A 23,769-nucleotide genomic window follows, 5' to 3' on the forward strand; every position below is an offset into this window, starting at 1 on the left:
AACGATCACACCCGCCGTGAGCCCCATATCCCGGTCAGGCAGACGGAGACATCCGTAGTCAAAATAAGTATGTCAAGAACGATCTAACTATCTGTATGAAACGCGCCAGAAAGCACATGACGCAATGACAGGTTCCATTGATCAACTAGATCGTTATAACGACCATAGAATTTGCGAAATGCTTACTTCTATCGAGACTGTTGAAACCCCTGTGCCATCAACTTGTTTGTCAGTAGCTTGCCTCGATTTAAAAACTGACTATACGCAGAACAAGCTCTTGCACACCGAATCAATTGAGAGATATAAACACCATATGCTGCTGATAATGAAATATTGCTACATAGATATGGGAAGTTGACGATGAAGAAGCTGAAATCATCCCGTTTGTCACACAGTTGAGTTTTCAGTTTGCCGTTAATGTCTACTTTCAATAAAATATCTAAGTATGAGGCAGAAGTGGACGACTCTGTGATGTTTTTCATTTCAAGCTCACAGGGATATATCGAATCAAAATATGAATGAAAGTTATTATTACTAATAAACAAAACGTCGTCGATATATCTAAATGTCGAATTGAAGGCCACAGCAAGATATTTTTTCTTCTCGCGTAGAAGTTTTTGAATAAATTCTGCTTCATATGAATATAGAAACATGTCACCTAACAAAGGAGGACAATTAGTGTCCATGGAAATATGATATGCAACATATCAAGGAATACAGGGATGATATAGCACATCTACCAACAATTCTTTACAGAGAATTGAATGCTACTAACCAGATCTAGGACTTTGATTTCGAAGTTCCGTCTGAATGAGATTTGTTTGCAAACACCTGAACACCGATAAACGAGAACACATACGTAATAATTACCATTTAAATTGAAATTTATTATCTATAACCTATCATTGGGCCAAATGCTGTTTGACGTGTTTCATATCAAATGTTAGACCGTTCTTAGCACACTGATTTTTACTACGGATAACTCCGTTTACCTGATCAAGATATCCCGTAAAACTATCCACTAGGAATCAAAGAGAGTAAAACACAAACTTACGTCGCCCTGGATCATGTTAGCACGGCTGTTTCTCATGGTTTCTACATACTGCCGGATATTAACTTTCCCGGTTATCTCCCCTCCCTTATTAAGCGCGTCCAATGCTATGTACGTCCCTGTCCTACCAATCCCTGCGCTGTATTGTTAAATAGAGGTCATTAGAAGTCTTCAATATAATCAACGGTTGAAATAGGTCATCAATATAATCAACGCTTAAAATGAAATTCATTAATATAATCAACGATTAAAATAGAAGTAGTTGATATTATCAATGGTTAACATTCTAGTATATTAGACATGGATCTCAATTAGTCATGTATAGTAAAATTATTTCATAAATAGGATTATTTTTGGGGAAAACCCTTCAACAACAGTTACATCATCAGCATGGTAAATTATATTGAATTTGGCTCCACTTTTTTGGCACGCTGGTTTTGGCTATATTTAGCTCTAAAACTGCATAGTTATTTCGGATTTCAAACATTTCGGTTGAGCATCATTGAAGAGACATTATTTGTCGAAATGCGCATCTTGTGCATCAAAATTGGTACCGTATAAGTTTTACATATTGAAGATAATCAAAGTTCACTAAATCCTGTCTGGTGCGCGAAATGTTTAAAATCCAATTTAAGAATTTTGAATATATTTTGTGTCTTAGCGTGTACATTCCCAACAGTTTCTCATTGCTGTCATGAAGTAATGTTATCTTCACACTGAAAATATCACTGTTATGACTTCGACAGTGTGAAAATATTCAGTGGATGAATTATACTATGTTGCTATTGAAAAATATGAAAGAATAAATAGTAATACGCGCCTGCAGTGGACAAGAGTGTACTTCCCTGGATGTTCGACAGAAGTTTTCAGAACGTGTCGATGGAATACCACGAGAGCCAGCGGTTCTGGGACACCGTGGTCTGGCGACTGCGTGTAGTGGAACATACACACGTCACGCTCAACTTTATCCTGAAATTAAACAGTTAATGATCACCTATATGGAGAGTTGGAAATATTGGATATATCTATTACAGAGAAAGGTGACGAAAAATACGTACCAAAATATTATAATTGATATCAATTGAACAAATTGTATACTGATGTTTCATAATCAGAATACGACATTTAAAATTCTGGATTCTGGCACCTGCATCATATTCTTCGAATCTTAATTCATCACATAATGGCCTGTATATTTTATCATGAGTTAATCTCATTATAGTGCACTACAATTATGACGGGTAGGCATGATGTTAGTGTGTTTTCAAGGATTTGTCTTTAGTCCCTACATGAAATGAAAGTTATATTCCATGCATCTTCTAAATTTCCAACATTACAACTGAAGCACGTAAACACAAAACGTTCTACATAAAACATTTTTGTTTTTTAAGTTAGTAACGTTTTTATATATGCATTTGCGATAAAGGTAGAAATTGTTAATTGTTTCTTTTTAATGTTACAGTTAGAGTGGGAAAGGTGGAAATGGGAACAATCTAAGCTTTACCAAATTAACTTAAGCAATGTACTGCAATTTATCTTCATCGTATGTTGTAAAATCCAAAATCTTGAACTATCCAGACACAAAATTAGGCAACAAACTGTGAATTATACATTAGATATAAAGCATACTATGTACATTCCGGTATGCGGTGCAATTCATTAGATATCAGGATATCCTCAATTTGATTCCTGTCATGTTCAGACTCAATATACATAGATAGATAGTGTAAATTAAAGTATGGTTTATCATTTTATTATAAGCACATAACCTTTCATCTATTTGTCTTCATAATCCACTTTTCGTCAATGATATAGGTGCACATTTTCTGCTTGACAATTTTAATCTTATATTACAGATAATTCTGCTTCACATACTTTAATATAATTTTGGCCATAGCATGACCCATTTTCTCAGCTGACGTAGAATATTCAATGATGTAAATTTGCGAGACTCACGGCGCTGTTTTGCAAGCGGAAGTTTCTGATGACGTAGTCCGCGTATACGTTTTCTTTCTGGTTTCGTATGCTGATGTTGCCTTTCTTTATCTTGTCACTGGAATTTGGCCAGTATTGGGCACATTTGTTCTGATAAAGATAAGGTCCAAGTAAGGTTATTATCATAATACAACTTTACTGCGAGTAAGATCACGTTACGTACATGTAGAGCCATGTGATCAGTTTATTATCACCTTATTGCATATGTACAAAATGTATCCCTTGTATGTATGCTATTATTCATTGATTTTGAATCATAATATCAAGTTTCTTTCTAACCTTATTTCCCTCTTTGAGATTCGTCAGACAAACAATTACACTAATGTCTTCTTGCCACACCATTTTCCAGAAATCAACAATTGTCTTTGATTTTGGTCCTGATAAATATAAACAGGTATATTGAAACACACCAAGGATTCAGAGTTAACAAACCATCAAAAGAAAATGGCATGTCCAGTCGTCTTTTTCAATTTTACAAATTCACAAAATATGTTGGGATAATAACGCACACTTGAAAATCAATATATGAAGATATACATTGTATATTTACCTTGCGCTGCAATATACGATTTCTTTCCTTGCACATCCTGTGACCATGACGAAATTGAAGATTAATATTACGAATAAAATTACTCATTGATTTTTCAACAATTTCAATATGCCTTTCTTGTATAAAAACTAAATGATGGCTACTCATTTGCATTATATATGTAGATTTTATTTCTTTGGCGATACAGAGTTTTATTTCTGTACTTCATTAACATTAACCACTATAAAAATGGATTCAAATCACTGACCTCAATATAATTCGCGTTAATGTAGTCTGACTCTTTTGGTGATGTTTCCAGAACAACACGTGAATGGTCATCTACTCAAAACAAAATGTACACTGTTGATATTTATCACAACACTTATTACTAGTTCAAAGAACGTCATATTGAGACACTTACACGGGAAAATCGTGGTGTACCGATTTTTGGCAACATTTTCCTGTTTCTTTCCTTCATTACATGGGTGTAGTTCTCCTCTAGGAATTGTCTACACACACCAGTGAATGAAACGATAAAATTGTATATGTAGAGAAATAATGTTAATGCAATAAAAATAGATATGCAACATCAACGGAATACATTTAAAATTTTATTTCTGTACAGAATAGTGAGAACTGATTCTTAATCTTTATTACAAGTCTTCGTCAGATATCTTGAATGACTTGATTCCACACTTACAGTACACGACACGAGTTTTATGCGTGTTCCACGCAACGCGGTGGAACAAATTTGCCCCAAACACGGTGGACCTTTAAAATTGTCGGCACCTTATAAGTCCTATTTCTTCCGCGCGAGCTAGACATTGAAGTCCACGGAGGATCTCCGTGGATGCCACCGCGCATCTCCGTGGATGTCATCTGTACCTCTGTCGATGCGATCGTGTACCTCCATGCCATGTGATAAAACAAAGAAATAATTTCCGAAATGATTCACTCAAAAAAACCTTTTCGCTTTGCCAGCATGCATGCCCCCCCCCCCCCCCCCATTAATTATTTAGAAATTAGCTATAAATCATTCATGTTGTTTAGCTATAAATCATTCAATTCTTGTAATTGTTGTTTAATGCTACGTTGGTGTTTTCGATACATATCCGTATGTAGAATTCCCTGCAGACGTTCACACCTTTTTATGAAACGCCCAAATTCTCGACATCCTGTATATAAACACCTGTGTTATTACCACCACTCGTCGGTACATTGTTTCACGGCACGTGCAGCACAATTTCACCAAATAAAAGAAGGGTCATGAACAACGACAATCACATGCCAGTAATTTTACTTTGATAAATAGCAGTTCAAAGAAATATGTATCATAAGCAGTGGTTTATTTTTAACGTAAGGTTTTCATTGTAATTAGGAATAGTTGATTAAGATCTGCTATATACATGTTTACATCAAAGGCAACAGGTTTGGATGGTATCTCTGTCAAACTTCTAAAACTTTCATCAAACAGTGTATGTGATATTCTTGCATATATTTTCAACTATTCTATATCTTCATGTACTTGTGCAGATGACTGGAAAAAGGCACGAGTTGTACCACTTTTTAAATCAGGGGATGAATGTCTAGTTAATAATTATCGGCCTGTATCCATTTTACCTTGTGTGAGCAAAATTTTAGAAAGGCATGTTTTTAATTCATTTTATGAGTATTTGTCAGTAAATTCTCTAATTACAGATTGTCAGTCTGGTTTTAGGCCAAAACACTCATGTGAAAGTACTCTTATTTCTCTAGTAGATAGATGGCTTAAAAATATTGATGAAGGTAAACTTACTGGTGTAATTTTTATAGACTTACGGAAAGCATTTGACACTATAAATCACAAGGTTTTATTACACAAACTCAAGTCATTTGGCATATGCAATGATACTTTTGAATGGTTTAAATCATATCTAACAAATCGTACACAGAGAGTTATTTGGAAAGGCAATTTATCGGAGGAAAGAAATGTAACCATTGGAGTTCCGCAAGGCTCTATTTTAGGCCCATTGTTTTTTATCCTGTATATTAATGACTATCCACAAGCACTGAAACATTCTCATGTAAATATGTATGCAGATGATACTTCACAAGATGTAACAGATAAGTCAGTGGAAAATATTGAGTCAAAGATGTATGAAGATCTTCAGCGCAGTATAATGTGGATTAAGGAAAATAAATTAAGCTTAAACCTGTCTAAAACTCAATGTATGCTTATTGGATCGGCACAAAAATTATCAAAGTATCGAAAATTAAATTTAGTGATAAATAACCATGTCATAGAATGTGTTCAGGAGTCAAAATTACTTGGTATTATTATTGATGAAACTTTGTCCTGGAAAAGTCATATAGAATCACTTATGAACAAGATTTCCAAGAGAATTGGCATTTTAAGAAGAATAAGATATTTTATGTCAAACGATGCGCTGCTGAAGATTTTTAATACTATGATTTTTCCACATTTTACATATTGTTGTACTATATGGAGCAATCCAAGAAATGCTGAAAATGTGAATAAGCTTTTTATATTGCAAAAACGAGCTGCAAGGGTAATTCTTAACATCAGAAATTTTGAAACACCATCTAATGTCATGTTTACAGAACTTAACTGGTTGCCTCTATCAGATTACTTTGTCTATAGAAAAGTCATTTTAGTGTATAAAGTTTTACATGGTTTAATGCCAGATTATTTAAATGTTTTTAAATATGTATCAGAAGTCAGTCAGAGGCAAACTAGAAATTCTTATTCAAATATTTTGTATATACCCAGGGTAAAAACAGAATATTATAGAAGATCTTTCAGCATTTCAGGGAGCACAGTGTGGAATGCCTTGAATCAAAACATAAGAAACTCAACGAGTGTTGCGTGTTTTAAGAGAAATTATCTTAGAGATTATCACCATACTTTTTAAGCTTCATTTTGTATTCTATTTATCTTACATTCATAATTATTTCTTAAGTTTATATGTATTCTACTTCTTTTAATCTGTGTTTATTTTACTAATATCTGTCTGTATGTATGTTATATGCAGGACCATATTGAAAACTAGCGTTATCGCTAAATATGTAATCCTGGTTAAATAAAGGTCTTATTATTATTATTATTATTATTATTACATTGGAGATGAATTTCACTATGTACTCAACTGTGATGCAAAGTGAGCAAAGAATCAAATTTTTATCACCTAAACAAATAAAAATTAAAAATATCTTTACTTTTAAACAAACCTTTAGAAACCTCCGTACTTTCATGAAGAAAATAATAAAATAAAATGTGTCCCCTACCTAGAGTACTTATACTTCACATTAATAATAACACGTTTTTTTCTTCTTCTTCTAACTTGATAATTACTTCATTACACGCATGTATTATTTACTAAATGTATATATAACAGCTTTTTGTCTTTATTATTTTGTATACCATAGCATAATGGTGATGGGATCCAATAAATTGAATTGAGTACATGTAGTCTTCAAATATCACAAAGTATACAGTTGACAACGATAAAAATAAAAATGCAGACGTTTTCTCGTTTATTCAGTGACTCACAGCAAGACACTTGTTTCATACATATGGGCCCATATGTATGAAACAAGTGCCTCTGACTCACAAACTTGCGCGTCTTCTGAATGAAAGTTGTAAAACAAACGTACTAGTTAGGTTTTGGTCAGTTATAACATCATACGGGGGTAAAATTCATCTCATCTCCGCTAGTAATGGGTTTTGGGTCATATGTGCCTTCGTGGACGAATGATCTTGGCTAAAGCGAAGATGGGGAAAAATGCTTAGATAGTCCGCTTGCATTAACATGTATTATGAAGGTGAAATCGAAGAATTATCCAGTAAATCCAATGATGTTGCAGTATATATAGCATGTATTCATTTTTTTTTACTGAGAGGGAGATAGACAGCTAAACACGTAACATCGTTTTAGAAAGGGGAGACTCATTCATTAGTCCTAACCCGGACCAGCCGAAAAATTTAACATGTAAAGAAAACGATATGGGAAATAAAAAAATATATCAGAATGAAAGTGGATGAATAATTAATCAGAAAGAAATTGTACTTTCAAGATTTATACTGAACGTATTAAACGTCCCGTATCTGCATACATTCATGAATATTATAATCAATGATTACCAATACTCTCTCTCTCTCTCTCTCTCTCTCTCTCTCTCTCTCTCTCTCTCTGTGTTGCTTTCATTATCTAATGCATCTAAATTTTAGAATAATTTCATACAGCAATTAAAGATTTTAATAATCGATAGCGTATATGAATAAAAGCAAATAATCGTTAAGTCATTTCTGTTTATATTGATATTAGTCTTTTTTTTTCATGAACTAGTTGCATTTGACACCGAGGATTTACATCCTTAAATATTGATTACAAGCACGTAGAATCGGAGAGGGTGTAATTTGAAAACTTGAAAGTTAAGGATTTAGCCTTGTAGCTTGTAGCGACCTACTCACTGTACGATTTAAGAAATTGAAGTCGGAAGGGGGAATTGAGACAGTTTCAGACTACTACACCCCCACCCCACATCAACACATGTACACAATTTAAGGTTTTCGTAATCGGATCATTTTTTGTTGTTATCTTATTGCTTGTCAAGAATTTTACACAACTTAACCGGCAACATACCCCTTCTGATACATTGAAAAATATAAGTAATGTTAGCACGGGGCTCTATAAAGTTCAATCTGCAGTTTGGTCATACTTCGTCATTCAATAACTTATTTAAAATAAAAAAAATGTTTGTCGGGTTAGCGGTACTATGATGTATGACTATAACAATGACCTGTGTATAACTTGTACATTCCATGCAAATTCGAAGGGGTTTTCGCCTCAGTAGAACAATTGGGGGTCAGCTAATCCGTGTATTTGAAATCAACAGAAGTGCTTGGCTTCTTGCGGAAAGTGTGAAATATATTGGGTTGGCGCAAGATACCCGTGATCTTAGACTAGATCTGATATCTCGCCGACCCAATATATTTAACACTTTTCATAAGAAGTCAAAACCCAAACTAGCTAACTGTAATTTAGTTATACTGTGACAAAGACCCTAGGAATTTGTGAATGTACCGGCATTTGCATGGCATATACTTATTTTACAAAAATCATTGCATTATCCAGACACTCCCGATGAACATTTTTTTATGAAAACCTCTATCAAAGTATATTGAACATAAGTCTCCGTCAAATGTAATTAACTCGGGATTTTAAAAATAAATCATTCGATGGTTTGTATTTTTGCTTCTATCAATTAAGTAATAAATTAATTCCAATTTGTTAATCATCGACAATGCTCTAATTTCTATATTGGATCAAGTTATATTTGTCAAGATGCATATCAACACAATATGGTGGAAGTAATTATGTTAAACAGTGCATTTGTCAGAGAGAGAGAGAGAGAGAGAGAGAGAGAGCACATCGGTAATTATTAAATATCCCTATTGCATGTTGTACATGCATGCTTTTCTTTTACTGAATATACTAATTCGCATTCAAAACAGGAATTGCCTGCAAGTACGCATTATCTAAACATAGAATTTAAGAAAATTTTAATGAAGAAAGAAGACTAAAAGAAAAAAATTCAAAACCAGATTTTCTCAAAAACATAATATATAGTGTTTGGTATCGTTGGAATGGGCTCAAAATGCTGAAAAACAGTATAAGTATCAGAAGGGAAAATATTGATATTTTTCCTTTTCTTAAAATTCCACCCTTATCATGAGTATTTGGCCTGCGGCACATTTTCACATCTCCCGCAAGGCGCCCGTGGCCAGAACAAAGCGCCTAGAAGCTGTGTGTATTCGCAAATAACACACACCGTGGAACACGGAGGACACGGTGTATCTCCGTTGATTTTCCACCGTGGTCTTTCCACGGTGGGGTGTATAAAACTCGTGTCGTGTACTGTACCTGTACAATGAACAAACTAAGACATGAGTTATATTTTCAAAACAAACAAACAAAATCCCCACCAGCTTAAAGCCTCCAAAGAAATGATACTAAAACATTTTGCTAAATCATTTCCATATATCAAGAAATTACAGATAATCACGCACAATATCCACTTAATTTCAATTGAACTATTCATATGTACGATTCATCTGTTACATAATTTTATTAATCAAAAGACGCATACCATATATTCTTCTTTGAACTTGGTATTCTGATTTTCAGACAAGACGAATATTGCTGTATCTAAATCTGCGACAGATATGTCTATTTTAGTATTCGTCATTAACATTTCCCCGTTAGTTTTTAATTCTAAGCCAGGATTTCCGATTCCACTCATTTCCATATCTTCATGTCTTTGATCACCTGTAAAACATTATACATGTTGTATCAAATTGAATTACGACACGTAATGCTAATGTAAGCCAACAGGAAAAATTAGCAACACGGCAATATTTACTTTTGCCTGTGCTCATCCCCCCCCCCCCCACTATATCAGTGATTAAAACAAAGATTTCTAACATAATTACCTTGTTAATGAATTTGCTGATATGATATGCCGTACTTGATATTATTAACAATAAGGTGTCTTTTACAGCAGCAGAATTACCTATTGTTAACGTTTCTGGGACAGAAGAAAATGTTACCGTCTCCGTATCATCATGCTTTCTCTCCTTCTTTCTTCTCCATCTACATAAATATAGAAAGAAGTTTTAGTTTTGAGAGGAAGGTTTGTCTATATTTCATTGTTAATGTCTTAACAATTTTATTTTAACATATCCTTTAAAATTGATTCATTCTTCTGTATAAATTTCAGAAAGGAAAATGGTTAAAAATACATTATGTGATTCATTTGTCAATAGATTAACAATAAAATGTACCGTATAAATAGTATGCCAGTGATGAGTACAGCAGTAAGACCTACGGCTCCTACCGTCCCTCCCACGGCTCCTGTTACAGCGTCAGAATCTGTCGTATCGGAATGTGCAGCAGAACCTCCTGACCCCGAAAATTCGGATAATAAACATATTCTCTCAAACGTCTGATAACGGAGAAGAATTAACATAGAACGTTTTTGTTTGATTGCCTATCTGTTTAGGACAAGAGAAAACTTTGAAAAAGCATCAATTTCTTCCAACATATGTCGATTCGATATCCAGTTAACTGGAAATAAAAGATACCACAGAGAATCTTCCATATTTGCTTCGTACTTGAATATTTCATTGAATATAGATGTAAACCGCAAACCAACAACTCATCTTAATGATAAACGGGATGATTTCATCTTCTCTATCGTCATCTTCCAATATCTATGTAGCAATACTTCATTGTCACCTGCGTATGTTGTTTATGTCTTTCAACTGATTTGGTACACATGAGCTTGTTCTACATATGGATAGTTTTAAAACGAGGCAGGCTAACGACAAACAAGTTTATGTTCTAGGTGTTTCAAGAGTCTTGTTTAAAGTCAGCATTTCGCAAATGTTATGGTAGTTATAACGATCTAGTTTGCTAATACAGTCTGTCATGAGGTCTAATCCTGCCTAACGTGTTTCGTATCAATTCTTAGGCCGTTATTCAGACTCTGACTTTGACTATGGATTGATTGTATATTGTTTTAACGTCCCTTTCGAGAATTTTCACTCATATGGAGTCGTCACTAATACCGGTGAAGGGCTTCAAATTTAAACCTAATTTCGGCGTTTACGGCCTTACAAACAAAACAATATCGAAAAATATACTGATTGATATAGAATACATTCCTGTGTTGAACTATCATAACCTGGCATGGTGGAGTTATTTGAATTTCATCCTTAACCTGGACGGGTCCAAATACTCGTCCGATTCGTTCATTTTTCACTCCTGTCAAGTCGTATCCAACTTTAGATGAAGTGTCACGATTTTGAGTTATGCATGGTGCTCACGACCGCAGCAGGTAGTGTTAAGACGCTTGGCGAAGAAACAGGTAATATCTATGAAAATGTCTATGGCTTGACGGGACGCTGGGACCGAGAACGGAACCCGGGCTTAACTTTAGGTATATAAATGCAGGATAACGTAAGATAACTCCAAACGGAGTTACTTCCCCTTTTCAAACGTTCAGTGGTGCAAAAATAGAGATTTCTGCATCTGGACAATTACAAAATAGTATCGTACGTTTTTGTATATACCTGGTATATTTAGCATAACTAGTGATTTAAAATCAGAGTTCCACTAAAGCTATAACACAGAAACGAATTTGACTCGAATATGATGATATTTCGTCTGATGTACTAATATCGAATCTTATATATTTTTGCACTTTTAATGACAAATCAAATCTAAGAATTATGAAGTTAATGCTAACTACTACTATCATTTATTCAGTAATGCACATTACAGGATACAATTTTGAATTCGATTGAGAACCATTCTTAGCACACTGATTTTTACTACGGATAACTCAGTTTACCTGATCAAGATATAGTGCTCACAGCGGGTGTGACCGGTCGACAGGGGATGCTTACTCCTCCTAGGCACAAGATCCCACCTCTGGTTTATCCAGGGATCCGTGTTTGCCCAACTCTCTATTTTGTATTGCTTATTTGGGAAATGAACAGCATTTTTGAGCTGTTCATGGTCAATATGAACGAATTTGGATTTGAGATAAATTTTGTGAATCGCGCTAACGCATAGTCAATATGGATTGAATCGCGCTCTGAAACTGGTTGGTTAATGGAGAAAAATGCGATTTGTAATATAAATATAGACGTTATGAGATTAATCACAGGATATGGAATGGTTTAATTACCTTATGGAACTTTGATATACCTTAAAGAATACAATCTTGATAATTTGATAACAACGGATTGCATGAAGTAATTGTACACACTATCTTACGTCTACAAATTAAAGTTGTACATGTAACTTGACGAAGTGATTGTAAATATATAACCTATGTACATATATAGGACGATTATACTTCAATCGATAGCCACATTGTGATTCTTAGTACATGAGTAGAACCTCTAAAACATAGGACATACATGTATTTGAAATGTAATGTAGAACGTGTGATGATAAACTCCAAAGATCTTGAGGCTTGACCCAGGAAGTCGTTGCTTTCATGAATTGCAGCTCATAAAACCAAGGAATCACTTACTTTGCGACCATGACTTATAAACGTAATATTTAACTAGAGATTGTTTTTATGGAAAACAAATGTCTCAAGAGCTTCAAGAGCTTCCTAAGTTGGAAGTGCTCCAAATAAAACCTCCCTTTAATGTACTTTTTGGCATGAAGGAGAAAGCATGAGCAGGAAAATATACACTATGAACTGCAGTAAGCCACACAGGAAAAGTGTTCATAAACTAGTTTACCACCCACCCCTCATATCCACCACAACTTTAAGGATAACAAATGGACCCTCCTGTTCCGATAATTGTACAAAATTTGAATTTAATCGGATAAGCAATATAGGAGGAGAAGTGATCACAAGCTATTTTAACATTATCCATCCCTCTTAGATCTACTATAACTTTTCGAAAAATAATTGGATCCTCCTGTCTCGACAATATGCACATCTACAAATGACAATGAAGCATTGTACAAAGGATCAAGTCTATCCGATAAGCTATATAGGAGGAGAAGTGTTCACAAGATTTTGTGACAGACAGACGGACGGACGGATGGATGAAAAGTACAAAAACAATGTCTCCCCCTGAAGGAGGGGAGACATAACAATATGCTATATGAGGGGAAATATAATTCTTCAGAGATAGAGCATTTTCAAAAATAGAACATTCGTTGGCAAAATATGTTAGACACTTACTTTCACTACAGTTAGGGGACCCCGTCCACCCAGAGGAACATATGCAGGATCCGTCAACAGAATCACAAATGTCGAGGCAGTTCTCAGAACAATTCTGGGAGCAATTGAGTCCATATGTTCCATTGTCACATGCTTAAATACATACACAATGAAACTATTCGCAATGAATGAGAAATGAACAATAAGTGTCAATATCCTTTATAAACTACATACGTTTGTTGCAGAAACTTCCCAAGTAACCGGGAATACAGCCCTCCAAACAAGATCCATTGATTGAATTACATGTCATATTTCTGCAATGACTGCTGCAGTGATTTCCACAATCTTTGCCGTACGTTTTTACCGAGCATTCTAAAAGAACATTAGAGGGAAGCAATATAAGATTATTTATTTATCATTCGAGCTTTTCCTGCAAGATATAAAAGTGAATTTTGGATATCGAACAGCAACCAATCCCGTAAATTCTATAAAGAGTACAACAATGAGAACAGGGCAAACACAGACCCATGGAAACACCAGAGGTGAGATCAGATGCCTTGGAGGAGTACGCATACCCTGTTGACCGATCACACCCGTCGTGGACACTAGATCTTATTCAAGCAAACAGAGAAATCAGTAGTCAAAATTAGTATAAAATGAACGGTCTAACAATCGGTATGAAAAACGTCATACTACATTCAATATACATGTATGATGATGTATGTCATACGTAGATAAAGCGCACATATATTCTAAAAATTGACAGTATTGTAGAAAAGCTTTTTGGAAAAATAGGTTTGCACTTTATTGATCAGTTTTGTACTAATTTGTTGATCATTTTGAATACCGAAGCTGGAAAAGAATTTTTTGATATTTAAAAGCTATATGATGCAAAGAATATTAGTATAAGAAACGTTATATCTAAAATTACTCTGTTCGCAGTTGGGAGTCCTCCATCCCGGTTTACATCCGTGTGTACAGCTGCCTATGATATGGTCACATGACTGGTTGACACAGTTATCGTTACATCGTGCAGAGCAGTTTTCTCCATAAAACGTAGCATTGCAAACTAAAAGAAGAGAGATGGACAATGATAATTATCTCAAAATATCAAAATTCACTGCAGTAGCTAGGGATTTTTTCCCACTGATTTGTTTTCGCTAATACCGTAGAAGGGTCTATCCAATGTTACGTGAATTTATGTATTACATTAGACTACCAATAATCAGTATTGTACCCCCAAAAAACAAAACACCGGAGCAAAGTCGTTTTTCAATCCATTCTGGCAAAAATGACACAGGGCAAATATTTTCATGGATACCATATCTATTTTTCTTTGATAATACTTGATGAATAACATGTACTTTCAATAAAATCAAAATAAACGTTCATAACACAGCTCATAAACTGTTACATAGCATGTCATATTTCATATTGCCATGAAGCCGATACTTTTCCTAAAACCTTAAGTTTTAAAGAAAAAATATTGACAGGTTTGACAAATCCCTTCATTCAAGAACACCATACCATTCAGAATAATAACGTACATTGAAAATTTGTGATGAAAGTTCAATATGAAGGGTGATAGTTTTTCAGGAAAAATATTTACTGATGTAAAGAGTTTTTGAAGACTTTTAAAACTTAAAAATCAACAACCAACATTTCATCGCATTTGAAAAGTTCCTTTTTCAAATTTTGTGAACTCCCCCCTTAAAACGGCGATTTCAATATTTTATTTCCAACTTTCGATAAGAAATCAATATTTATACCATAACAAATATTCATTTAGACGGTATGATACAATTACTTTAATCCTCAGAAATGCCTTGAATTGATCTAATGAATATTATTATAATTATTGCATACATTTACACATACCATTAATGCGAAACCTAAACAAGAGGTCCATGGGCCACATCGCTCACCTGAGTCACCTTGGTTAATTAAAGATTGTTCCTATATATTCGCATGTAAAACTTTGATCCCCTATTGTGATCCCATGATACTTCCTGGGGCCATGGTTTTAACAAACTTGAATCTGAACTATGTCACGAAGCTCTCATGTAAATTTCAAATTTTCTGGCCCATTAGTTCTTAAGGTAGATCTATAATCGGTCTTAAATGTACTCAATCATGAAAAAATGGCTTTATAAGATATATATATATATATATATATATATATATATATATATATATATATATATATATTCCAGTAATAGATAGACATTGAAAAATATATATGTTAACATGCTAATATCATTGTTATTGCTTCTCAAAAGTAAACACTCCATTTACATATAATCAGCATTAATGAAAATGTACTCCTCCTTCTTATTTTCTTTATAATAATTATTTTTTCCAAACAAATGGGCTGTAATAAGCAACATAGACTATATACCCATTATTTAATAATATGCAATCATTTAGTTTAATAAATTTGAATAAATATTTTCATAATGTACACTTTGTAAGCCCAAACATGTTAAAAGAAATACGGTTGAAAATACCATTTGATGTCAATATTAGTCTTTCCCCCCAATTTTTGTGGACTAAACCTTGAATTAATTTGTTTTTAATTTAAAGATTATTATCTCAGAAAAGGAATTTGCGCAAGAAAATCATATGTTGACGTATCATTTAAAAAGCTATAAGCTCTACAACAAGTACACCCCCCCCCCCAAAGAATTTTGAATTATACATTATCATATTTTCATACGACATGTGAAATTTGAGTATATTTATACAACCTTGGATAATAATTTGAACTATGTTAAACTATAAGATACATGTGTTTTGCAATTACATTTTATCAGAAAAAAAAATATTTTAGAGAAGTCTATTCACAATCTGAATATAAAACGAAAGTAGCAAACTGAATTTTGATGGTTTTGCTTATACGATTAATGCATGTGTGTAATGTGTGCTACATCTTATATCCTGAGACAAAGTTTTATATGAATATCTACTGGTCGTGAAATCATTTACATGTACATAAATTGGATATATATGTACATGTACACCACTTACGCCGATCTAAGTAGATGCAATCTCTATAAGGAACTAATCACGTAATAGAGATGCCGCCCCAAAAATTTTGAAAAAAATCAGAGGGGATGAGAAAAAAATGACAAATTCATGACGGTCGGTGAAATAAAACAAATTATTTGTAGCCGTTCTTTGAAGCTTGCGTCAATATCTGAAACATTGGAGCAGCGAACACAACTACGAAATTACCTGTAGTCACTGGAGTAGCAAAGTGTGAACTTTTATTTTTACACAAGCTTACCATTTTTTTGTTCATGATAATTTGGATTCAACAGCTACGTAGTACATCTGAATTAGCATTTATTACGCTCGAGAATTGTTTACTCATATGGAGACGTCACCATTGCCGGCGAAGGGCTGCAAAATTTAGTCCTATGCTTGACACTGACGGCCTTTGAGTAGGGTTCTTTATCGTGCCACACCTGCTGTGACAGGAAGTATCGGTTTTTGCGGTCTAATCCGAAAGACTGCCCCATTTAGTCGCCTCTTACGACAAGCAAGGAATACTAAGGACCTATTTTAACCCGGATCCTCTCAAAAGAAATAATATTATAATTATGATCTGGTGGAAATATGAATAGGACCCCCCCCCCCCCCCTTTCCCATCCGTCTCCCCAACTTTCTGATGCCCCCTGTAATTCCATTTGTTGAACATGGACCATTTTAAAACTTTTACATACATGAATAGTCAATGTACCCCACAGACATGTGCAATGCCATTGATAGGCCCTCATTCGCCAAAATGTTGTCTGTTCTCCATTCTAATTAAAGCTTGAATCATCTTTAACGCCCCCCCCCCCTCCATTTTAATTACAAAATTTGACCACAGCTGATAAAAACGGTGATGACTAGATGGTATCCCTGAAAAACAGGTGACCCACGAGTTACTTGCCCCTGATCATAGATAGAAAGTCGTACGTCGAATAATACTTCGTAAAGGAATGTGTTTACGATGAAGAAGGCAAGAAAATTGTTTGGATTTTTTACTAATTAAAATTACTAATTTAAACACCAATTAGCTCAACTATTAAAATGTAAGAAATAAATAAAGCAATGAACGCAATATGGAGAGAAATACAATTTGATAGAAAGCGTACAGAGTATTATTTAATTAACATAATTAATCAAATCCTAATTCTCTCAGATGTTAAAAACAGTAAGAAATTTGATATAAAAAACTGTAAGGGGCGAGATCAAAAGATTGATTTCGGATAAAAATCTAAATTCAAAATAGTTAGGGGGAAGGTGTGTGTGTGTGGAGGGGGGGGGGGTAAAACTTCTGTAAGTTTCTCTCATCCGACATCGATTATACATTAGTCGAAAAAGGAGAAAAACAAGTGACTGTTAAAAACCACATGACGATATTACATTTTAATGAACATTTGATAGTTTTAATCTACACTTTCATTTGTGAATAAACAGAAGATAGGGTACACAGAGTTATTTATACTCATTTGTTCTTACTTGTTAATTGATTATAGTATAAACACTCATCATATCTAGTTTAGAGGGTCGTTGCGGGGGCGGAGGGGGGGGGGGGGGGGGGCGTAAAACCTATGTGAATTTAGTTTTTTTGTCAGACATTGAACTTTTGATCTCGCCACTAGGAAGTAGATAAAACAACGAATGCAACACGGAAACAAATAATATTTAATAAGAAGTCTTATTAAAAGCAATACTGATGATACCTAGCGGTGGTCAGAGTAAAATATGTTTAGAAATTATTTTTGAAAGTACAGAAGGGTATTTTTGATCGAAAGTTAATCATAGAAATAATTTTAATTATTTTAATTACCCCCCCCCCCCCTCATTCAGTACACAAAATCAACACAAAACTTGCATTCAACATTATAACTCATTAAAATGATGCTCATTCCAAAAAACCTGCTTTTCAGGGATATCGAGTTAATTATTAAGGCCAAACTAACTCCAGATCCAGGGCGATATAAACACATACTTTTGAGGGATAACAGATAAACTTTGCCACCCAGTGAGCCCAATACTAGACCTGCCTTTCAGGGATACCGAGTTAATTATCAAGGCTCAACTAGCCCGGGTTCCCGGGCGCTAAAGTCACCTACCTTTGAGGGATACCAGATAAGCTTTGTCACCCAGCGAGACCTATGCTAGCCCTGCCTTTCAGGGATACCGAGTTAATTATCAACGCATAACCATTCCGATTTCCAGGGTACTGTGCTAACCCGTCTTTTAGGGATAACAGCTAAGGTTTTCTATACAAAGAGCAAACGTAGTTCATGATGACTACTACGACTACTACGACAGCCGGATAGGCTCATTTTTCAAACGTGAAAAGGAGTTAGTTATCTCGTTATAAGGACTTAAGTATCTCGTAATAACGAATTAATTATTTCATTATAACGAGTAAATGATCTTGTTATAACGGGTTATTATCTCGTTATAACGAATTAGTTATCTCTTTATACTCGTAACTAGTCCATTGTCTCGTTATAACGAGTTAATTATCTCATTATAACGAGTTGATTATTTCATTATAACGAGTTAATATCTTATAACGAGTTATTTATCTAGTTATAATGAGTTAGTTATCTCGTTATAACGAATTAATTATGCCGTTATAACGAGTTTATATCTCGTTATTACGAGTTTGTGTCAAGTTATAACGTTATAGCGAGTTAGTTACCTTGTTAAAACGAATTAATTATCTCATTATAAAGAGTTAGTATCTCGTTATTTCGAGTTAACTATCTCGATATAACGAATTAATTATCTCGTTATAACGACTTAGTATCTCGTTATAACGAATTATCCACCTCGTTGTAACGAGATAGCTGAATAATTTAAATGATATATCTTATGGAAGGGTTGTAAGACCTTCTCTTATTCCCGAAATCTAAGCAAGCAGTAGCAATGATACAATTACATGAACTTAAACAAATAAACACAACGTTTTCTTAATGTAGAATTTTCCAAGGTAAAATAAAAGACACGTCAACTTCGTACATGTAAGTGTCTGTAAAAATGCATGTCATGTAAAATAGATCATAAATTTAAAGTATATCAATTTACAGAGTTTATATACATCTTACCCGTAATATTTGAATATTGTTTTCGTGATATTTAACAACAGAAATAAATCCAAGCTGGTGTTAGCTTAGTCAGCTCGTATTTATATTTCTAAAAGAAATAAATTATGGCATGAATTCAAAATGAGGTGCAATTAGTGATATTTTTCAGTCCCAGGCAGATATCTGTCTCCTACCTGTTATATCTTCAGGAATGGTTGTTTCATTCATTGGTGGATTGGCATTACAGGCTCATAACAATTTTTTCAAAGTAAAGGAGAGTACAGTCTTATGGTAAATTGACTTCACAGTTGTCTATAATTCTTGACAAGCAAAATAAAAGAAAAATCAATAAAATTTTAAAACCTAAATAAACCCAAACTTCAAATCCTGTAGGGCTGCAAGGAGAAAAAAAACATACACACACACTAAACGACGATCTTTACTCAAAGTTCACTATCTTAAATTGTAAAGGGTCGTGAGGGTGGGGGTGGGGGTAGTAAGTATTCGTCCTCCTCTACACGGATTCAATTCATAGGATCAAATGTTGTCTGACGAGTTACAGTACACACCAATTGTGAGGATGTTCTTCACATACTACTTTTGACTACGGATTACTCCGATTACCTGATCAAGATATGGGCTTACCACGGGATGTGACTGTCAACGCTCGTTCCTTCTCTTGTTCAAGCTTACATACTTGAAAAATAGGGGGTATACCCAAAATATTTTACTTTGGATTGTAAAGATAGTTTTTGAATGTAAAAAATAATGGGAAATGTACACTGTCAAACACGAGGCCAATGGGCCACATCACTCACCTGAGCCATCTTTTCCCTGCCATTGTTCAAGGTCATTAGGTCAAACAACAAAGTATAACAAGATATATAGACAAAATATAAAAACTCTAAAATAGTTCAGGAGATATTAAATGGGTCAAGGTTTTTTCAAAAGTAGGTCAAACTCCAAGGTCAAAAGATCAAAAATCATTGTGTCAGAACGTCTTGTCGAGGAATCTATACACAGAATATGAAAGCCCTACCCAAATAGTTCCGGATATGCTTAGTATGTTATGTTTTCTAAACAGTAGGTCACACTCAGAGTTCAAAGTCACAAGGTCAGCGGTCATGCTATGAAATGAAAGGTCTTGCCACAAGAAATTTATATAAGATATGAAAGATCAATTTCAAATAGTTCAGGACATATTGTATAGATCAGAATTTTATTAAAAGTAGGTCACACTTCCAGGTCAATGTCATAAGATCACACACCATGGCATCACATGAAAAGTCTTTCTGTAACGAATGTATATACCAAGTATAAAATCCCTAGCTCTAGAGTGTTTTAAAGATTTTTCCAAAATATATCAGCATATAAAACTTTGATCTCCTATTGTGACCGCATCCTAACCCCCCGAGGACCATGATTTGAACTAACTTGAATCTATTCTATGTAAGTAAGCTTTCATGAAAATTGCCACTTTTCTGACCAAGTTAAGAAGATTGTTAAGATTTTCCCCTAGATATCTAAATGTAAACTTTGATCCCCTATTGTGGCCCACCCTAACCCCGGAGACCATGATTTGAAAAAAAAATAGAATCTACTCTATATCAGTTAACTTTCAAGTAAATTTCAACTTTTCTGACGTAATGGTTCTTGAGAAGAAGATCTTCAAAGATCTTCCCTATATATTCGCATGTAAAACTTTGATTCCTTATTGTGACCCCGCACTACCCCCCCCCCCCCCCCCCCCCCCCCCCTGGGGGCATACTTTTAGTAAACTTGAATCTACACTATGTCAGAAAGCTTTCATGTAAATTTAAATTTTCTGGCCAACTGGTTCTTGAGATATTTTAAATGACCCCATTCAACTTTGTATTTTCGTGATTCCCTCCCCACTGAAGGGTCTGCCCCTTCATTTGAACAAACTTGTAATCTCTTTACCCAAGGATGCTTTGTACCAACTTTGGTTGAAATTGACCCGGTAGTTCTGGAGAGGAAGTTGAATATGTAAAAAAAAAAAAAAAAGTTCTATGACGGACACAAACGGAGAGACGGACATAGAGTGATAAGAAAAACTCACTTGAGCTTTCAGCTCAGATGAGCTAAACAAGAGTACCGCCAACGGTACATAATACGCCCGTGAAAAGCTAATATAGGGTGTTTTTCTACCACAACGATTTACAGAACTTGGCTTCAAGTAGTATCAACAATCATCAGGGTGTGGCATACTTTCTTTGCATCATAAAAACAAGACAAATACTGTACTATCTATGTAAATATTTTTGTCGCAGGGTCCAACCAAGATAAAACAAATTGTTGGTCTGGGTTCTAAGTGATAATATGACCTTGACCTTAAAAAACAAAAGGCATCTTCCTCTCATCATAGTGATCATATGTACCAAGTTGCAATATCCTGGAGCTTACGGTTCGGTTTGTATCCTGCCTACAAGGTTTTCCTACTAAGTAATGTTACGACCTTGACCTTTGATTTCTCACTTTGAAAAACAATAAGCACCTTCCTCTCATCATGGTGACCACACGTACCAAGTTGTAAAATCCTGGAGCTTACGGTTCTCACCAGAGAGCGTTACGCTACGCTCCTTAACAAAGTGTAGCTATGACGTCACAACCTAATGCACCATGAAGCGCGAGCTTCGAGGACTTACGTACTAAGGCTACAACAAAGTGAAGCTTGCCTAGCACGCCCTCTGGTGAGAGAATGACATAGGACTAGGTTGGAACTAAACTGGTACCGTGTTGACCTCGCTTCTCTTGTGTATAATAACGATTGGTGTAGCACCAATCAGCGGGGTACCAGTTTAGGTTGGGACAAAATCGGAATTCCTCGAATGTCTCGCGCACTATCATTCTCTCAACAGAGGGCGCGTTACGCAAGCTTCGCTTATACCTCTGTCAACGCTTGGAATCACGTGATAATATAATCACATGATATAAACAATTATTCTCGTTTCCTTTCCCTTTAAAAGTAGCGTACAGAACTCTGGGTAGAGAATGGCGCACTATGGCGAGTGCACGAGACATTCGAGGCGTTCCGATTGGGTTAGGACCTAGGTAAACTGGTACCCTGTTGATCTCGCTTCTCTCGTGTGTAGCACTAATCAGTAGGGAACCAGTTTAGGACCTAAGTTAGTCTCGTGGAACCAGACGCTCGGTTCTCTCCAGAAATCGACGACGATCAGAGATTTTCGTTGGAGATTTGCCAAGACAGCCGAGTGTCTGGTTGAACGAGACTAGACCTAGGTCGGGTATGACGTAACAATGAAAGCCGGGAGCGGTATGACGTAGGAACGCAAGAGTGTACAAACTCCCCGTCGAGGCCTCACTACGTCAGCTACGTTTGGTTTTTGAGCAAACGAACTCTGGCGGAAGTTTTAAGAGCGATATGACGTTAAGTCGAACATGACGTAACAATGAAAGCTATTAGCTTTACGTCGGGAAAATAACGTCAGAAAAATTGAAATAGCAGAGAACACAATGACATAACAATTACAGTGGTATGTGATATAGGTGTAATGGTATTTTGTAGTATGGGTGGTGGTATGTGGTGTATGAGCAGTGTAATACAGTAATAGTATGTGGTATATAGGTTGTGGTTGATAGTGTATGGGTGGTGTACACCACATACAAATTGTGCCACCACTCATACACCACATACCACCACCCATACAATCACCTATATCACCTCCTATACATACATGGTACCACTGGCACACTTATTATTAACATATTTAAACACTACGCCGACTTTATCGATTTTGCCCTTGTCATTGCTACGTCATAGCGCTCTTGGCTTTCTCAATTTTTTCTGCGTTATCATTACAACATAGCGCTCCCAACTTCTATTGTTACGTCATATCTTAATCACAGCACTCTTGCATTTTTATATCATACCCTAAACTGGTTCCCCGCTGATTTGCGAGAGAAGCGAGGTCAACAGGGTACCAATTCATAGCATACCCGACCTAGTTCATCCCAATCGTAACTACTCGGCTATTTCCGTAACCGCAAATGAACCTCGTATGTGGATCGACGCCATAAGAGTCTGTTGCCATGTGTACACAAATGCAACTATGACGTCACAGGCGTATGTTACAATATGAAACGCGAGCTTTCAAATGCATTTAAAATTCAAATCTTGTCTGCAATAAGTATTTCATATATTATTATAGATATGTGCAGTGCAGAAGTGTGAACTCTGCCAGTATTAGTACTTCTGAATGATTGTTATTTATTTTCATTGCTGTACATGCCCCCCCCCCCCTTTCCCAAGGAACCTTGATTGGCGAATAAACAATATATATAGAGATAGTTAAAAGATTAAAACTAAA

General features: G+C 35.2%; 1 protein-coding gene across 1 annotated transcript in view; it reads right to left on the reverse strand.

Annotated features, from left to right (window-relative positions):
* The window catches only part of LOC125672579 (receptor-type tyrosine-protein phosphatase alpha-like), a 122,817-nt gene that overhangs the window by 12,013 nt on the left and 87,035 nt on the right, over nucleotides 1-23,769 (reverse strand). Inside the window, exons 8-19 of the mRNA XM_056161471.1 lie at nucleotides 13,350-13,481; nucleotides 11,322-11,401; nucleotides 10,420-10,625; nucleotides 10,149-10,228; nucleotides 9,726-9,904; nucleotides 3,997-4,084; nucleotides 3,844-3,914; nucleotides 3,597-3,633; nucleotides 3,326-3,423; nucleotides 3,008-3,136; nucleotides 1,872-2,020; nucleotides 1,055-1,190 (exon numbers count right to left, since the gene is read on the reverse strand). Coding sequence (XP_056017446.1) covers nucleotides 1,055-1,190; nucleotides 1,872-2,020; nucleotides 3,008-3,136; nucleotides 3,326-3,423; nucleotides 3,597-3,633; nucleotides 3,844-3,914; nucleotides 3,997-4,084; nucleotides 9,726-9,904; nucleotides 10,149-10,228; nucleotides 10,420-10,625; nucleotides 11,322-11,401; nucleotides 13,350-13,481 — 1,385 coding nt within the window. The remainder of the gene's footprint in view (nucleotides 1-1,054; nucleotides 1,191-1,871; nucleotides 2,021-3,007; nucleotides 3,137-3,325; nucleotides 3,424-3,596; nucleotides 3,634-3,843; nucleotides 3,915-3,996; nucleotides 4,085-9,725; nucleotides 9,905-10,148; nucleotides 10,229-10,419; nucleotides 10,626-11,321; nucleotides 11,402-13,349; nucleotides 13,482-23,769) is intronic.

Source organism: Ostrea edulis, chromosome 4, assembly GCF_947568905.1.
Source record: "Ostrea edulis chromosome 4, xbOstEdul1.1, whole genome shotgun sequence".
Taxonomy (NCBI): domain Eukaryota; kingdom Metazoa; phylum Mollusca; class Bivalvia; order Ostreida; family Ostreidae; genus Ostrea; species Ostrea edulis.